At 49.8% G+C, this 18,467-nt stretch overlaps 1 protein-coding gene across 6 annotated transcripts in view; it reads right to left on the bottom strand.

The window, feature by feature from the left end:
• Positions 1-266: 266 nt before the first annotated feature.
• The window catches only part of LETM2 (leucine zipper and EF-hand containing transmembrane protein 2), a 37,979-nt gene continuing 19,778 nt past the window's right edge, over positions 267-18,467 (bottom strand). For 5 of the 6 annotated variants that reach the window (XM_053269551.1, XM_053269547.1, XM_053269546.1 and 2 more), the window contains 7 exons: positions 18,104-18,241; positions 16,252-16,455; positions 13,533-13,652; positions 4,490-4,600; positions 3,998-4,087; positions 2,300-2,374; positions 267-696 (listed from right to left, as the gene is read on the bottom strand). In XM_053269551.1, coding sequence (XP_053125526.1) covers positions 646-696; positions 2,300-2,374; positions 3,998-4,087; positions 4,490-4,600; positions 13,533-13,652; positions 16,252-16,455; positions 18,104-18,241 — 789 coding nt within the window. In that variant the 3' untranslated portion in view covers positions 267-645. The remainder of the gene's footprint in view (positions 697-2,299; positions 2,375-3,997; positions 4,088-4,489; positions 4,601-13,532; positions 13,653-16,251; positions 16,456-18,103; positions 18,242-18,467) is intronic. The other variant, XM_053269552.1, reaches the window with a different exon arrangement.

Below are 18,467 nucleotides of genomic sequence, written 5' to 3'. Positions count from 1 at the left end.
GTCCGTCATCTTGGATTGGGGTGCATGACATCATCACAAACTACGCTGTTAAGGTGACCCTACAACTGTATCCGATTTGGTTCATATTGGTCCAGGCGTTGCGAAGTTGATAGTGGGGGGGCACACATGGACACACATGCTGGGTGATCTCATAACCCTACTGGGAAGTAGGCTAAAAACTAAGTCTAGGGCTGGTGCTAGATCAGGGCTTTGGAATAATAATAAACAAATCTAATAATAATAATAATAATTTAAAAAAACAAACCATCAATAAATCACTGTTTTACTAAAAGTTTTAAGAAACACAAATCTTAACATCTGACATTGTTGTATGGGATACAGCTTATCCTGTTTGTAGCTAATGTACATTATTTACAAAAAAAATAATTTAAATTGCACAGGTTATAGTTAAGGGAGAGGGTGCCCCCACTGCCCACCTTCTACGCAAGGTGCTCTTTTGCCTGTCCCTGATAACAAAACCATCCAGGATCAGATCAAAGAGGTTAGAGGGATTGGGGGAGCAGGGTGGTGATGCCTGGACAAGGGAGAGAGCTGGTCTATAAGAACTGTCCACACAATTTAATGAAGTTCAGAGAGGAGTGGTTCTTTGTTCCCGAAGTGTCCTGGTCCTTGCTGGGAGCACACCTAGACTCCATTGGCACTGGCTTTGCTGCTTCGAGAGGCTTCCAATTTCGTCTAGAAAAAAGCAAGAGGGAATTTTTAGAAGAAGGATGTAGTTGAAGTTCATTTTCAGAATACTGATGCAAACCATCACGTCCAGATACGTAATGTATCATTCCACTTAGGTCCTGCCTTCAGATGGGGCCGCAGCTCAGTGGCAGACCAACTGCTTGGCATGCAGAAGGTCCCAAGTTCAATCCCTGCCAGCATCTCAAGGTAGGGTTGAGAGAGACCTCCTGCCTGAAACCTTGGAGAGCTGTGTAGACCAGGGCTGCACAACTTTGTCTCTCCTGCAGATGTTGAACTACAACTCCCACAATCCCCGACTACTGGCCACTGTGGCTGGGGATCTTGGGAGCTGTAGACAAAACAGCTGGAAGGGGTGAAGTTGTGCAGCTCTGGTGTAGACAATACTGAGCTAGATGGACCAGCAGTCTGACTTGGTGGAAGGCATCTTCCTATACTTATCTCTCCCATGCCACAGAGGGTGACCTACACCAGCCCCTCAGGCAGTCTCTTAAGAACAGCCCTGCTGGTTTGGGCCCAGGCAATCCACACAGCGACCACAGTGTGCATCTTCAGACAAAGCCTTTCCCCCATGTATTTGGAAGTCATTCCCAAATAGGCCTTGCTTCCAAATAAATATGACCCAGCTGAGAAGTATGTTGGGGTTTTATGTTGCTGTGGTCAACAAGTCCTTTGACATCCATCCACAACACTGCACTCTGATGGTTTAGTCTTTGGCGGCTGAAAAGATACATTCTCTAAACTAGGATGTTGAAATAAAGAAAGCTTAAGGGGTGGATTTTTGTGTACTTAAGAACAGCCCTGCTGGGTCTGGCCCAAGACTTTTCTCGTCCAGCATCCTGTTTCCCACAGTGGCCCACCAGATGCCTCTGAGAAGCCCACGGGCAAGAGGTCAGGGCATGCCCTCTCTCCTGCTGTTGTGAAAGGACTGTGTGCCTAATGCCAGTACTGAAAGCCAATTCCTGAGCTGAGCATGTGTTAGAATTAAGGAACAGGGTGTGCCCCTACCTAACTTCTAATCAGAGAGTTGGAGGGTGGGGTGGGGGGGCTTTGGGCCATGTAGTCTATCCTCTGCTCAATGCAGGAAACAGTGAGTATCCCTGACTCATAGCTAGCTAGGCTCTGCTTGAAGATCTCTAGCAAGGGAGAGCCAACTCCTCACTCATTGGCAAACCAGGGTATGTCAATTCAGACATCACACCAAACCAGAGCTTTCTTAACCACAGTTGGTCATGATGTCTGAATTCACCCTAAATGCCCAAGCTGGAGCAGAGATGAGGGCACATGTGTTTGTTTTGGTTCTGGTGCCCAACTGCAATAAGGGAGGAACTTGAAAATATTAAGACACTCTTTCAAATGATGTGTGAGATCATTTTTGGTCACTAAGTTATATCCTCCCTTCATGTCAAAGAAGCATTATATTGAGCTTTGGGGAGTGTGCAAGTTTAGCCAGTTGATTACTTTTTTTTAAAAAAGGCAGATGATTAATAAATACAGACTCTCTAATGGTCGATAGTCTTGGTTCTGTGAGCTTGGTTAACATGTGTTTACAAGATGTAACATAACAATTTGGTCTGGAAGTAAACCTCACCTCTCCTGCAGGTGGCTTGACTGATACTCCAGCAGCTGGTCGCTTGTCTGTTGCCTCAGAGATAAATTCCTCACTCTTCAAGAGAGAAAGAAAAAATGAAGACAGTCACTGAAGTGTTTCTGTTGAAATCCAGGAGGAGGGATTTTCAATCCCCTGCTAAAAGAGCAAAGAGGCACTTTTTAAAGTGGCGATTCTCTTGTATTTAGCAGGGGGAGAGCAACTGGCCCTTTCCATCCCCAAACACAGCATCCCTCCAGTGGCTGTTGCTGGTGTCTGTCTTATCTTTCTTTTTTTGATTGTGGGCCCTTTGTGGACAGAGAAACAACTTTTTAAATTTTTTCTATGTAAACTGCTTTGACTTGTTGAAAAGCAATATAAACACACTTGTACTCATAGTGGAGGGGATGTACTGATTAACCTTCCTCATTTTGTTGAGCGTTGTGTTTCAATAGATGCCACCACACTTTGGGGTAGACTGATATCTCTTGGGAACTCCGCCCCCTCTCCCTCACAGTACTGTTCGTTTCGCATTTATTTTATTTATTATAATTATATACTGCCCCAAACTCACATCTCTGGGCAGCTGGAAATCCTAATAAAAACTAAACAAAATTCACAGTATTTAATATATTGTGAATTCAGCTTCATAGAACGAATTCAGTAGCCTATGCTCAGTACCTGTTTTCTATCTCTTTTTGAGCCATATTCTTGTGGAATTTGAGCCAGAGTAGCAGGGAACCCTCAGAAATCACTACCTGACCTCCAGAAATTGCACCCCCCCCCAAAAAAAAATTGCCAAAGAATCTCACCAAACTGCAGATACTCAGGTTGTGGTTGGCGAAACCTACCACAATTTCCTAGTCGCGGATACTCAAAACCGCCATTGGGAAACCCGCGGTTGGCCAGGGATGGCTGTATTCCCTTCACAGTGGGGAAATAACTTGCCTAGCAAGCAAGAGGTTGCAGGTTCGAATCCCCACTGGTATGTTTCCCAGACTATGGGGAGACTTCTATATCAGGCAGCAGAAGTATAGGAAGATGCTGAAAGGCATCATCTCAGACTGTGAGGGAGGAGGCAATGGTAAGCCCCTCCTGTATTCTATCAAATAAAACCACAGGGCTCTGTGGACTCCATGAGCCGAAATCGACTCAACGGCACACTTTACCTTTAGACTGTGAATTTTTATTTTTAATTTACATTTTATATCCCGCTCTTCCTCCAAGGAGCCCAGAGCGGTGTACTACATACTTAAGTTTCTCCTCACAACAACCCTGTGGAGTAGGTTAGGCTGAGAGAGAAGTGACTGGCCCAGAGTCACCCAGCAAGTCTCATGGCTGAATGGGGATTTGAAATCGGGTCTCCCCAGTCCTAGTCCAGCACTCTAACCACTACACCACGCTGGCTTCTGAAATAAACAGTGCAGAAAACCCACACCCACCCAAACATACTCCGAATCCCCAAAGGTGCTATTGTAGCAAGTGGCACCTCTACGGGCCCACAGCAGCTTTTGAGGGAGCGGGAGATTTTTGGCAGGAAAACAACATACCCCCTCCCTCTCTGTGTGGTTCCAACCCAGGTTGGCCCTCTTGCAGCCGTTTAGTTGTTGTGGGTTTTTTAAAACAGTAAAGTGAAAAAGTGACACGTGTAATGTCCTCTCTAGTTTGGCCTTTCGGCAGGTGAAAGAAACTGCTGCTTGCCTTTCCTTCCTGCACTTGGGGGGCAGGGTCGAGCAAGGCCTCGTGATCATCCGCGTCTGCCATGCCTGCAGCATCCTCGCTCTTCAGAGGCTAAAGAGAGAACAGACAGTGTGGGGTCACTGCTCACCTTCTAGGTCCTACAGAAGCAAGTCTGTCTTCATCCCAACGATGTACCTGGGGGAAATGGTCACGCTTCTCAGCAGTGCTGATCTGGCTTTACTTTCCAAGGACTTGGAACCACAAGCAAGGAGAAATACCTCCCCCGCCTACCTTGTTAAAAAAAAGCTGGGCACAGGTGTTAGGTAGGATGGCACCATCCTTTGAAGCTCCTAGTGGACAGACGGTTACTCCCCCCTCCTTCTATCTGGCTTTTTGCTGGCACATGATGGGAAATTGGGAGAGTGCACAGCTCCCCAAGCTGGGAAGGACACCTGTCCGACCCAACTGCTGATTGCATGAATTGCCTTAGTAGCTGATGTGGATCGCGCTCACCTCAGCTGGAGCCACTGGCATAGGTTTGGGCTTCACCTCCGTCAAGTATAAGGCACGTGAAAGCAGCAGGAGAGAAGGAGGAACGTTTTCTCTTAGGTGCAGATCTAGCCACTGAGAAAGAGAAGAGGAGAAAGGTGGTTTAAAGAATTGGATGTACAAACTTTGACTTAGAAGTCTGAAAACCCCTGATCCAAAATGCTGAGCCTGGTCTCCTTCCTGCTTAGGCAAACACTCTCCTTCACGTGGTGATTGGGACAGAGGGCTTGGGTCAGACCCTGATTGTCTGACCTGTCCCATGAGACCTGAAGATTCCTCATCTGTTTAAACTGAAAAAACGTATTCTGCTTCACTGTCGGGTTCCAATCCCAACTCCAGCCTCAGCAGGAGGGTGTCTGAGGGCTATAGGCCACCTCCAACCTCAGAGGCAAGATGCGTCTAAATAACAGTTGCAGGGGAGCAACAGCAGGAGAAGGCATGCCTTCAGGTCTTGCCTGTGGGCTTCCCAGAAACACCTGGTGGGCCACTGTGTGAAACAGGATGCTGAACTAGGTGGGCCTTAGGCCTGATCCAGCAAGGCTTTTCTGATGTTCTTATGAGATTGCCCAGGCTATCAGACAGACCCAAACTGCCCTGAGGTTCAGTCCGAGGAAAAGCACTCTCCATGAGCCAGGACCACAAATTGTGGCCATTGGTATCGTCTTTTAGCAAGGGTGTAGCTAGGGGAGAGGGGGCCCGTGTTCACCCCTCTCTCTGGTGGCCCCTCAGAGTGAAGGAGATAATGATTAAGATGGGGAGGGGTCGAGCTGGGGGCCCTCAGGAGATTGGGATCTTTGAACCCATCCGCAGGAGCGTATCTAGGCTGGGGCAGGCAGAGCACGTGCCCTGGGTGCCACTTGAAGGGGGTGCCATTTTTAATTATTTTTTTTAATGGCTGCTGAAAACAAAATGCCCACCACACATGCTCAAATGGCCTCTATGCATGGTGGCCATTTTGTTTTCAGCAGCCATTTTTTTTAAAAAAAATAAAATTAAAAAATGGCCAATGCACATACTCAAATGGTCTCTGCGAGGCCCTAGAGGCCAGCGGGGGGAGGGGGAACCTTTGCAGACCCCCCCGCACATGGCCTTTAGGAAGCCCCCCGAAGGCGCTACATGTAATATTTTTTTAAAAAATTATATAAGTCACTGTACACATATTCAGATTGGCACTATGTACAGAGAATCAGGGCTTGTGAATACTGAGCTGAAGCTTATGAGCTAGGATTGTATTCATTTCCTCTTACTTTGCTTCTTGTGATAAGTGAGTTAAATATGATGTCTTAATAATATTAATGGTGAGTTTGTCTTTGAATCAGTGTGAAATCCTTAGTATTAAGGCCCACTGGGAGTTTCTTGCTCTCTTTCTCTCATTTTAACTATCTTTCTGAAATACTAGAATATATTCCAAGCAGTGAAACAGTTTACTCTGCATATCCTTTAATTATTTTCAGAATATCTGGGAAAAGTCAAATTGTTCATTTATTTTTAAAACTTACGTAATAGTGATGCTACAGTGCATAGTAGAGAATTAGACAGGCACTTCTGTTTAGTTTTCCAAGTACACCTCCACATAGTATTTGGGTATTTCATGAGCCCCAGCATACTGAAATTTGTAGTTTTCCAGCATTTTTTGATCTGGCTACGTCCACTGCTAAATAGTTTTTGAAATATTAAAAGATTAACAAGCTTGACTTGTTAATCTGATATTTGATCTGATATTATGGTAAAGTTATCTGAAAGATGGGTGTCAAATGCTTGGACAGGGGGCGCAATTTCAGTGCTTGCCCTAGGCGCTATTTTCCCTAGCTCCGCCTCTGCCCATCCGCTCAATGATAGCTACACCCGTCTCAGAGGACAAATGCTCATTGTGATTTTTGGCAACACCTACCCATTCCTAGACAATCCTAGGAGATCGCATTGTCCCACTTACAGCTTTCTGTGTATTATCACCCCTTCTTTATCCTTGCCCCCAAACCATTAGGGTGAAATGAATCGTTGGCACTTACCTGAATGGTCATTCTCCTCAGACGTATGGATTGTATCCGAGCATGATGGGTTGTCACCACCTACTGCTCCGAGACAGGGCCAATCAGAAAGATCTTGCTAGTAGAAGGGAGGGACAACCCCCTCGCCTCCTCAGTCGATAACATAGCGCTTCGAAGCTCCATAAAATTCTAGAAACAGAGAACACTGCGGAACCAGAACAACAGACAGAGTACACGTAGAGAACAATTCACCCCCCTATCCAGAGGAAAAAGAGAGGAAGAACGGCACATGTGCCAACAGACCTAACTCAATAACCCTTCTGTAGAAAAAAACGCACTGAATAGGAAAACACCACCCCACAGAAATACGGGGACAGCAGGAGACGGGTGAAAGAGGGGAATAGGATCAGACACACATTCGGGTGGGTCGGATACAATCCATACGTCTGAGGAGAATGACCATTCAGGTAAGTGCCAACGATTCATTCTCCCTCAGACGAGGATTGTATCCGAGCATGATGGGACATACCCAAGCTGTTACCTAATGTGGGAGGGCAGAAAAGCAGAAGGTCTGATCCTAGGTCGGAACCACCCTCTGTAACACACGTCGGCCAAAAGATGCGTCCGCCGCGGCCCAATCGTGTATTTTATAATGTTTAACAAAAGTAGAAAGGGAAGCCCAGGTGGCGGCCCTACAGATGTCGGCTAGGGGCGCCATGGTGGCAAGCGCCGCAGAGGATGCCGCGCTCCGAGTAGAGTGAGCAGTGATGCCCTCAGGAGCGACCTCCCCCCCAGAAGCGTATGCCAGCTGGATGGCCTGACAGATCCAGCGTGACAAGGAGGAGTTAGAAACCTTCCTACCCAGTGAGCAGGCGCGAAAGGAGATGAAAAAGGATTCAGAGACCCGAATGGATTTTGTTCTCCTCAAATAGATGCGGATAGCCCGCCGGACGTCCAACTTGTGCCAGTCCCGCTCCTTGGGGGAAGAGGGATTGGGACAAAAGGAGGGAAGCATCAGTTCCTGCGCCCTATGGAACACCGAGTTGACTTTAGGGAGGTAAGTCGGATCAGTACGAAGCACCACATGGTCAGGGAAGACCAAACATAACTCCTTTCGAACCAACAAGGCACCCAGGTCAGAGACACGACGAGCCGACGTGATGGCTACCAGGAACAACACCTTCAGGGTAAGGACACGCAAGGAGACAGTGCGCAGAGGCTCAAAGGGAGCCTTAGTCATGGCCCTGAGCACCAGATTGAGATCCCAAGTGGGAAAACGGTGGATAGGCGGAGGTTTTAATACAGCCGCCCCTTTCAGGAAACGTTGAATGTGGGGGTGCCCGGCCAAAGAAGGGAACGCTGGGACCTGCAGGACGGACGCCAAGGCGAACATTTGGCGGCGTAGGGTATTGGGGCGAAGACCCTTGTCCAACCCCCTCTGTAAGAACCCCAAGACCTGTGTAACGGAAGCCGTCCTGGGGTCCGTCCCGCACCCCCGGCACCACTGCGAGAATGACTGCCACGTTGACTGGTAAATACGGGCTGTGGAGGGGCGCTTGGAAGCCATGATGGTATCTAGGACTGCCGGGGAATAACCGCAGAGCGCTAAGGAGTCCCGCTCAATCTCCAGGCGTGAAGATTGATCCACTCTGGGTCGGGATGGAGAGCAGGCCCCTGATGCAGAAGATCGGCCCGAAACCCCAAGGATAGGGGAGGCTCCACCGAGAGAGCCACCAGGTCCGAAAACCATGGCCGTCGTGGCCAATGAGGGGACACAAGGATGATCTCCACCCTCTGATGTCTGATTCTTCTCACCGTCCGGGATAGCACAGCAAAAGGAGGAAAGGCATACAGAAGCCCCTGAGGCCAGGGAGACAGCAGGGCATCTACTGTCTCCGCCCCCGGAGATGGATAGCTTGAGAAGAACCTGGGCACCTTGGCATTGGCTGGGGTCGCAAAGAGGTCGACCAAGGGAACACCGAACTTGTGGGTGATGCCCCTGAAGACCTGATCGTCTAGAACCCATCACCCTGATCCAGATGGGACCGACTCAACCAGTCCGCCAGAGTGTTGTCCACTCCACTGACATGGTCGGCCTCCAGAGAACACAGGTTCCTCTCCGCCCAGGACAGGAGTTCCGCCTCGCGCATCAATGCCCCGGACTTCGTCCCGCCTTGGCGGTTGAGGTGCGCCTTGGCGGTGGCGTTGTCGGTGCGAACCAGTACGTGCCAGTTGCGAATTTCGGGGAGGAACCGCATGAGAGCCAGCCGAATGGCCCGGAGTTCCAGCCAGTTTATGGACTGACTCTGCTCGGCCTCTGACCACTGACCCTGGACCATCAGATGCCCGCAATGACCTCCCCAACCTGTGAGACAAGCGTCAGTGGTGACCACAACGCGATCCACCGGCAGGAAGCTTACCCCCTCGTCGAGAGCCCGAGATGTCCACCACCGGAGAGACAGGCGTACCTGAGGGGTGAGGATCACCCTGACCCTTGACCTGCTGGCGACTAACTCCTGAAGAGGAAGGAGAAGCCATTGTAGGGAGCGAGAGTGGAACCGCGCCCAAGGCACGACTCCGATCACAGAGACCATCAGACCCTGTAGCTGAGACAGAAAAAGAACACTCGCTTGAGAGCGGCCCAGGAGACCGCGACAGGCGGAGTGCAGCTTCCGCCTGCGTTCGTTGGACAAGTACACCGACCCCCGGATCGAGTCGATGATTGCCCCCAAGTGTTGGATTCTGGTCTGAGGGACAAGTGAGCTCTTTTTGATGTTTACCAGGAAACCGTGGGCTGCCAGGACCGTCAGGGTCGCCCTGACGTCCGACCGTGCCTTCTCCCAAGATGGCGACCTTATTAAAAGGTCGTCCAAATAAGGGTAGAGGTGTACCCCCCTAGTCCTCAAGTGCACCACGAGTGCCACCATGATCTTGGTGAACACCCGCGGCGCAGTCGAAAGACCAAAGGGGAGGGCCCGGTACTGATAGTGCGCCCCCGCATAGGCAAATCGCAGGAATTTCCTGTCCAGGGGATGTATGGGGACGTGGAGGTAGGCCTCCTTTAGATCTATAGAGGCCAGGAAATCCCCTTCCTGGAGGGCCATCAGAATCGAACGTACTGTCTCCATCCTGAACCTTCTCCCCTTGAGAAACTGGTTGACAAACTTCAAGTCCAGGATGGCCCGCCACTCCGCATTCTTCTTCGGCACCAAGAAGAGAATAGAGTAGACTCCATATCCCCTTTCCTCTGGAGGGACCCGCTCGATGGCCTTGATGTTGACCAGGTGTTGAATGGCGCTGACCATCAGGGAACGCTTGTGTGGATTGTTGGACTGAGGGGAGAGCAGGAACCGATTCGGAGGGCGCGACCGAAACTCTAGTCTGTACCCCAAAGAGACAGTACGTAGAACCCAGGTGTCTGTGCACGTTCTGGCCCACTGCTGGGCAAAGGAAACCAGCCGGCCTCCCACTTGTTGCCCCTCCTCCGAGTCACTGTGGGGTGGCGCGCTTGAATCCCGGCTTGGGGAACTGACCTGACTGCTGAAACCTCTGTTGCGCGCGATCCCGGGCAAAACCCTGGTTTCTGGGCCAAGACGGCTTGTCTTGCTTGCCCTGACGGGAACGAAAATTAGATCGAAACCCCCTGTTCCCCCCACTGTTAGAGGAATAGGAGGAAGAGGAGGAAGAGGCATTAGAAAAAACCCGGCGATCCTGGCACTGTGCTGAGGAGGGCATGGCCTTTTTCCTGTCCTTGGTCTCTATTAGGACCGGTTCCAGCGCCTCTCCAAATAATTTTTCCCCCTTGAAGGAAGAGTTGGCCAGGTTGCTTCTTGATTTCTGGTCAACCCTCCAGTTTTTAAGCCATAGGTGCCTCCTGACTGTTATGTCAGAGGCCATGGCTCGGGCGGACAGCTGCACCGTATCAAGGGAGCTATCAGCTATAAAGGCGGAAGCCTTTCCCAGTTTATTAAGCCCCTGCCTGAGAGTCACCAATTCGGGCGGGAGTAGGGGCAGAAGGTCCCTCACCCAGAGGACAGAAGCCCGAGCAAAAATGGAGGAGGCTACGGAGGCCCTTACGGCGAGTGCGGAGGCCTCGTGGGACCGTCGCAATGAAGCGTCGCACTTCCTATCCTCCACATTACGGAGAACCTCGTACCCATCCCTCGGGAGGACCGCCCCAGTCACCAGTGCGGCAACTTCTTTGTCCACAGGCAGGACCTGGAGTTTGTCCATAGCAGCCTTGGGGATAGTATATAAACGCTTCACCCCGGGAGGAGGGCCCTTACTCTCCAAAGGCCGGTCCCACTCGCCCTGGATAATATCCATGAAGAGCTGGGGGCAGGGTACCGCCACCTCTGGCGCTTTCAATGAGGGCAGCACTGCTGGGTCCCCCTCTGAAGAAGTCTGGGGGGTAGGCACGACTCCCTCCAAGCGCAGAGACTTACGTGCCTTATGGAGAAGGACTGGGAAATCCGCCTGATTAAAAAGCCTATAGGGGGCCTGAGAAGGTGGCAAGGTTTCCTCCTCGTCCCCAGACAGTTCTCCCTCCTCCCTGCAGGAGTCCGATTTGTCCGAGCGCTCCCTATCCTCCTCTGGGAACAGGACAGGCGCTGCCAAGCCAGGGCCTTGGGCCGGAGGGCAACTTGGGGCACAGGGGGACAAATTAGGAGGTCCCAAAAGCACTCTCGGGCCCCTAGAGGGCAGCCGCGGTTGTGACTCGGCATGCTCCCCCGCCCCCTGTGAAGCTAAAATGGCGGCGGAAGCGTTGATGGCGGGAAAAAGGGGCTGCAAAGCGGCATCTTCCGCCGGCTCCCGAGGACTCAAAATGGCAGCCGGAGCAGGGAAGGTGGGAATTTGTCACGCTAGATCGGGCACGATCCTCCCAAACTCCTCTGCCACCACCCGCCTGAGGAGAGCAGCAAAGCTAGCCGGGATCTCCTCCTCAGCCCCTCCAGGTTGCGCCCGCTCCCGATCAGAAGGGGGTGGGCATGGGCGTTTTGCGGGCGGCTCGCCCTGCAACGGGGACCCCAGCGATCCTACCTGGGAGATCCCGGGCGCTGGGGAACCCTCCTGGGCAGACACGGCCCCCTGCAGCAGCGGCAGAGAGCAGACTCCCCCGTCGGCTTCCCCCTCGGCCTGACTCGCAAGCTCTGGCTGAGGTACTGCAGCCGATTGCGTTGCGGTGTGCTTGGCTGCGCGCGCAGCCGCTTTTTGCTCCTTTGAGAGCTTCTTCAATTTCTTGGCCTTGGGGGGCTGAGAGACGGGAGCGGGAGAGGTAGCCGCATCCCACTCAGCACGGCACGCCGCGGGTGCCACTGAGTCCTCCGAGAGGGAGGGAGAAGCCTCCCTCTCACAGCGCGAGTCTTGGGTATCCATAGACCCCGATATCCGCCACGAAAGGACAGAGCGAACGTGGACGGAGCGCTAGGACTGCCTGTTCCTTAAAAACCTGACTAGCCCCAACACAGAAGGATGAAACAGAAGGAAGCAAGCAGAAAAACAGGAGCGGAGCGAAGAGCACCTGCTTGGAGCAAGACAGGGCAAACGACTGAGGAGGCGAGGGGGTTGTCCCTCCCTTCTACTAGCAAGATCTTTCTGATTGGCCCTGTCTCGGAGCAGTAGGTGGTGACAACCCATCATGCTCGGATACAATCCTCGTCTGAGGGAGAATTGCAGTCATTTTTGCACAGCGGAAAGGGGGAGGGTCCAGCTTAGGGTAACAATGTACAAATTGTTGCACTCTCTCCATGGAGTAACCTTTGGAGGACATTTCTACCAATCTTCATTTCCATTTTCCTCTGACAACTTCAATAGAATTGTAGAGTAGTCTCTGTGTGTTTAAAAGCTTTTCAGACACCATTGCCAAAAGCTGGAAGTATTGCAATGCTATCACCTCTTCTCCATCCACCCCCCGCAGACGGTACTGACCACCCCAGCTGGCTCATGTGCCGTCTAAAGGCTAGCCTCACTCTGCCCCTGGGGCCAGAGATCCAGCTTGTGCACGTGAGGAACTGGCCCCTGCAGCTTCACCACCCATCCGAGGCTCCTCGTGCTCCTGTAAGCTCCCAGCGGAGAAGTGGGTGGCAACATCTGGAGGCCCCTCAGCAATGCTGGAATGCGCAGCAGCAAGTCTGAGCTGTGCTCCTTTAAACTCCTGAGATCTTCTCAGGTATGAAGATGAGGCCTGCTTGGTGGAGGGCAGACCATTCCAAAAGCAAAGCCCATCTTGTCCGGAAGGACTCTCGGTTCCTTCAAACTGGACCTACTACTCAGTACCTGCTGACTCCACTCAAGCTTAGCACAGTGCCACAGAAGAAGGTGCCAAGGCAGACCCTTGGTCCAGCAAGCTCAGGACTGCCTGTGATGACTGGCAATGGCTCTCCAAGGTTTCAGGCAGGCATCTTTCCCAGCCCTACCTGGAGATGCTGCCTGGGATTGGACCAGGGACCTTCTGCACGCAAAGCAGATTCTCTACCACTGAACTATGGCCTTGGACAAGGCTGTTCTCTGGGCACATGAAGCTAGTGTATATGCGCAGTCCTTGATTTTTATCAGTTTGGTGGGGTTTGGAGACCACTGGCCCATCCAGCTCAGTACTATTGGTGCTGGCTGGCAAGCAGCTCTCCAAGGGTTCAGGCAGGAGTCTTCTTTCCCAGCCCTACCTGGAGATGCTGCCAGGGATTGAACTGAGGACCTTCTGCAAGCAAGCAGATGCTCTGCCACTGAGCTACGGCCCCACCCCCACCTGGGCTCTTCTTTCCATAAGACATAACTTCAACAGGGCGCCAAAAAATTCTCTGACCGACTAGGGGGAAAGGTAGGCTGCAATGGCAAAATTAAGCCAGTCTCAACTGGAATTTGGCTGCAGAACAGCTCTCCCCTGGTGAAAAACAAGCTTGAGGGTTTGATGTCCTGTGTTCCCCAGTGCATATCCAGGAGATAAAAGGAGCACATCCTCCAAGAAGCTCTGCTCTTGACAGGGCCCTAAAAGTCGAGCCGGTCCTCTTCCTCCAACTTGCCTGTTTGAGTTGCTCTTTCAGTTGTTCCTCCGAGAGGCCCAGCGACCTCATCCCTCTCGCCCTGCACGCACTTTGCAGCTCAGACACACTTAGGCCATCCACACCTTCTTTGGCAATCATCTGCATGCAGCAGAGAGAGAGAGAGAGAGATCAAATTAGCCCAAACTTGTTCTGAGGGAAATCAAGCTCCACTCCCATTCGGGAAAGAGAAGCAGTGTGCACAAGTACATAGAGCAATGAGAGGCGCAGGCAGAGATGCAAAAACAACCACCACCCCTTTTTCTGGCCATATGGATGTTTGACCAAATATCCCATCCCCTAAAATATTAGGATGAGTTAAATAGACCGAGCACAGATCTATCCTCGGCAGCTGGCACATGAAGAACTGTCTGTGTGACTGTTTTTGGTTTCAAACAGGATTGCGAACTTTAATTAGCTCAATCGACTAAAAACTAAGCTGATTAATAAGCAAGGGCTCATTCTAATTGGCCAAAAACAGTACACTGCTTTTGTTTTTTAAAGATACTGTGTCTGCCGATGTATTACTGGATTGGAACATGAAAGAAAATGATTAGAAGTGTCCTTCTCTTCTAACAATGAGTGGCAGCTTAAGTTACAAGTTCTCTACTACCATCTTCAGTTTCTCAAAAGGCACCTATATAGAGTCGGTAAGCCTGTCTTTATTTCAGTCTTTGGCCAATATTGGAACACCTAAAACAACTGTATAATTTAAACATGTCCATATTAATGCATTGGTCCTAACCATGAGCAAGCAGAGTCAAACTTGTTTTCCAGAACAACAGAATTTCACAACGGTATGTTTTTGATGTGCATGTGATTGATGACTTAGTGTCTATTATTTATTATTTATTTATTTGATTTCTATACCGCCCTTCCAAAAGTGGCTCAGGGCGGTTTACATTAAAATAAAAACAACTAATATCAATTAACAGTTAAAATCAAAAACTATAAAAACAACATAGGAATATAGGAAGCTGCCATATACTGAGTCAGACCATAGGTTCATCTAGCTCAGTACTGTCTACACAGACTGGCAGCAACTTCTCCAAGGTTGCAGGCAGGAGCCTCTCTCAGTAATGCCAGGGAGGAAACTTGGAACCTTCTGCTCTTCCCAGAGCAGCTCCATCCCCTAAGGGGAATATCTTAGTGCTCACACTTCTAGTCTCCCAATCATATGCAACCAGGGTGGACTCTGCTTAGCTAAGGGGGCAAGTCACGCTTGCTACCACAAGGCCAGCTCTCCTCTCCTCATAAAACATTAACAATAAAAACATTTAGAACAGTTTTTTAAAAACCCTGGAAAATCAGGGCAAACCTTTATGGTTTAAAAACAGTTATAAAACCCTGGAAGTCCAGGCCAAACAGTATCGGTATTAAGGGTTTTCCTGAAGGCCAACAATGAACTCAAACTATGGATTTCTGCCGGGAGTGCATTCCACAGCCCAGGAGCAGCTACAGGGAAGGCTCGCAAGTGGTTTACGTAGTACATAGGAAGCTGCCTTCTACTGAGTCAGACCACTGGTCCATCTAGCTCAGTATTGTCTACACAGACTGGCATCAGTTTCTCCAAGGTTGCAGGCAGGAATCTCTCTCAGCCCTATCTTGGAGATGCCAGGGAGGGAACGTGGAACCTAGATGCTCTTCCCAGAGCGGCTCCATCCCCTGAGGGGAAATATCTGGCAGTGCTCACACTTCTAGTCTCCCATTCATATGCAACCAGGGCAGACCCTGCTTAGCTAAGGGGACAAGTCAGAGGAACTCACAATCTAAACAGAGAAAGGAAGACACCAGCAACAGCCATTGAAAGGACACTGTGCTAGAGGTTACGGATAGCTGATCTCCCTCTGCTAAATGTAAGAGAAACACCACTTTGAAAGGTGCTTGGTTTGCCAAACTAGCAGGGAAAATAGCTTAAATGACCAGAGATGGGGAGGGAGAAAATGTTGCCAAAAGATTTCAAGGATGCTTCTCTCACACACACACACGGTGCCACCTATGCATAGATGAAAATGGAGAGCTTGCATCTGCTGCTTACAGTCTGTGAAGGCTCTTGGAATTCAAGGACTACCCTTTGCATAACCCTCACAAGTGGAGCTCTGCAGAGTACGATCTATCAGCCAAAAGCACCATGTCTCAATCCTAAGACTCGGGCTCAACTATACCTCTTAAACCTGGGTAGCAAGTGGCAGACTGAAGAGAGAGAAGTGACTGGCAGAGCAAGCAGGAGAAATCAGGGTTCCTGCAGGAGCCACTGGGCCAATTTATACACACACCTGATTTTTTTTTGGCTATTTTATTTAAGGAAAGTAAATGTATGAGATCGCCCAGGTGCGTGCATGCCCGTGTGTGAGTGCGTGCCTGTGCACACATGTACCAAATTGGGTACAGTTATAGGGACACAGTGGCATCATTTGTGATGATGTCATCCACCCCAATTCAAGATGGCAGATGCATGAACGTTGGAGGCAGAAGGGAACTAACTTGTGAACTGCCCGATTTAGACCAAACTTGCTACAGTTGTAGGGACACATAGGGACACCTCAACGCCGTAGTTTGTGATGATATCCTCTGCCCCAATTCAAGAGAGCAGATGCAGAAACGTATGAAGTGGAAGTGGGCTAACTTGTGAACACGGCAATTATCCATTAAGATGATAACGAAAGGGGAGTAGGCAGATTAGTTCTTGCTAGGACTTTACCTCATCGTCGGCTTTGATAGACCTAAGTTTCATCAGGAGCTGGAAGCGGAGGAGGTTGTTGGTGCCAATGGGCTGCAGCTCAAGCAGCTTACAGAGGATGACGAGCTGCGGCCGCTCCAAGTGCTCCAAAGTCAGCTCGTCCTCAAACAGCTTAGAAAACCGCACAATCTCCTGGGTGCTGGGCTGCTGGCCACTATGCCGGACCTGCAGAAGACAACGGACAAAACTCCAGTGGGAACATGCTTGCTGAGGGTTCCGCAGGGGTCCACCCTGGTTTGCATTTGAATGGGAGACTACACGTGTGAGCACTGTAAGATCTTCCCCTTAGGGGATGGGGCTGATCTGGGAAGAGCATCTGCAGGCTTGCATGCAGAAGGTCCCAAGTCCCCTCCCTGGCGGCATCTCCAAGACAGGGTTGAGAGAGATTCCTGCCTGCAACCTGGGAGATGGACCAATGGTCTGACTCGGTATATGGCGGCTTCCTATGCTCCTGCATTGGAGCAGAGTAGGGGGCTATACTAGATGGCTTTCAAGGACCCCTTCCACTCTACAATTCTATCTGCTATTCATCAACACCACCACAGGGGCATACAGTGAATAAGAGAAAACACCACACAATATACAACTAAAAATTAAACACCACAGTAGCTTGGAGTGTCTCACATAAATTCACAGCTTGCCATGCTAAATGGAGGAGTTACATGGAGAAGCAGCTGGCTGTCTCTTTCTCATTCCAGGGAAACCCACCTGGGATCAGGAGGAACCAGGTGCCTGCTAACCTCTTTCCAGCTGGAGTCAGCAAAGAAAGCACCCCGACTGGGCTCAGAGAGGTGATACATGCACACCTGCATTCTTTCACCAAACCATTCCTTGCAGGAATCCATGGTGACGCGAAGCTGATTTGCTCCCTTATTTTACTTGTGTAACAGTTATCTGGATTACAATAGGAGCATCCCATCAAGAGTTCAACTAGATGTTCTTCATGTCTCTTCTATGAAGTTATAAGGGATAAACTGTATTGGAGACTACCTAGAGAGCTTTATTATTTATTGCATTTATTTATTCGATTTCTATACCGCTCTTCCAAAAATGGCTCGAGGTGGTTTACATAGAGAAATAACAAATAAATAAAATGGATCCCTGTCCTTAAAGGGCTCACAATCTAAAAAGAAACATAAGATAGACACCAGCAACAGTCACTCGAGGTACTGTGCTGGGGGTGGAGAGGGCCAGTTACTCCACCCCTGCTAAATAAAAGAGAATCACCACATTAAAAAGGTGCCCCTTTGCCAAGTTCCTTCAGACTTGCAAGGCTGGTTAATGTTTTATGTATCACTGGAACACAGTCCAAGAATAATGGCCCGATTTCAAGAGGTGAAAGTTTTTTACTTCCATCTCCCTACAGTCAGGTTCTCAACAACTGCTAAAGTTCTTGCCATCCAGTTGCATAGGGCTTTGGATAGCACCCAGGTACCCAATACAGTATGCATCTTAGAACAACATGCAACAGTATTTAAGACAATGTGGATACAGCAGGAAATATCTTCTGAAAAAGGTGTTGCAACCTGGCAGGACCATCGTCTAGTAATACTGGAGGGCCCGCTTTGAAATGTACTGCCAGAAACAAGACACCTTTTCTGGTATTGGTGTATTAGGATTCACTATGAATGCAGCTGGCATACTGTAAAACCCTTGATAAAAAGTTAATACTTAAAAAAACTGAATTGACAAAGATAGAAATAGAAAGGCTTTGCAGGCATAGCTTCTAGGAAGCCTTTGAAGCACCCTCACGCAACTAGGATTCAGACACCTTCTTTTTGCAAGACAGTTTCACCAATTACAAGGTTTGTACCTGCTGAACATACGAAGAAAACAGCTTGGTGGCTTCTCCTGTACTGGCTTTGTTCCTCCTGGCCAGCTCCGTGATGGTCTCTTGCAGAAATTTGGCTAGTTCCAACTTTGCACTCAGTTTTTTCCTCTGCTTTTCTTCCTGAACACAAACCACAACACAAATGGTTTATCGAGTGCCGTGTTCTCCATCGGAAGGACCAGAAGCCAGTGGCAGGCTCCCATCCTTCCTGGGTTTGATGACTAATCAACTGTTCGCCTATGATGACAATTCCCTGACTAATCACAAAGATGAATACTCTGGAGCTTATACTGGAGGGCGGGGTTTTTTGGGGGTTATTTTGCCAAATTGGCCCCACTTCAAAAAT

Source organism: Hemicordylus capensis, chromosome 8, assembly GCF_027244095.1.
Source record: "Hemicordylus capensis ecotype Gifberg chromosome 8, rHemCap1.1.pri, whole genome shotgun sequence".
Lineage (NCBI taxonomy): Eukaryota > Metazoa > Chordata > Lepidosauria > Squamata > Cordylidae > Hemicordylus > Hemicordylus capensis.
Note: the sequence above shows the minus strand (reverse complement) of the source record. Positions and strands in the feature narration are given on the sequence as shown.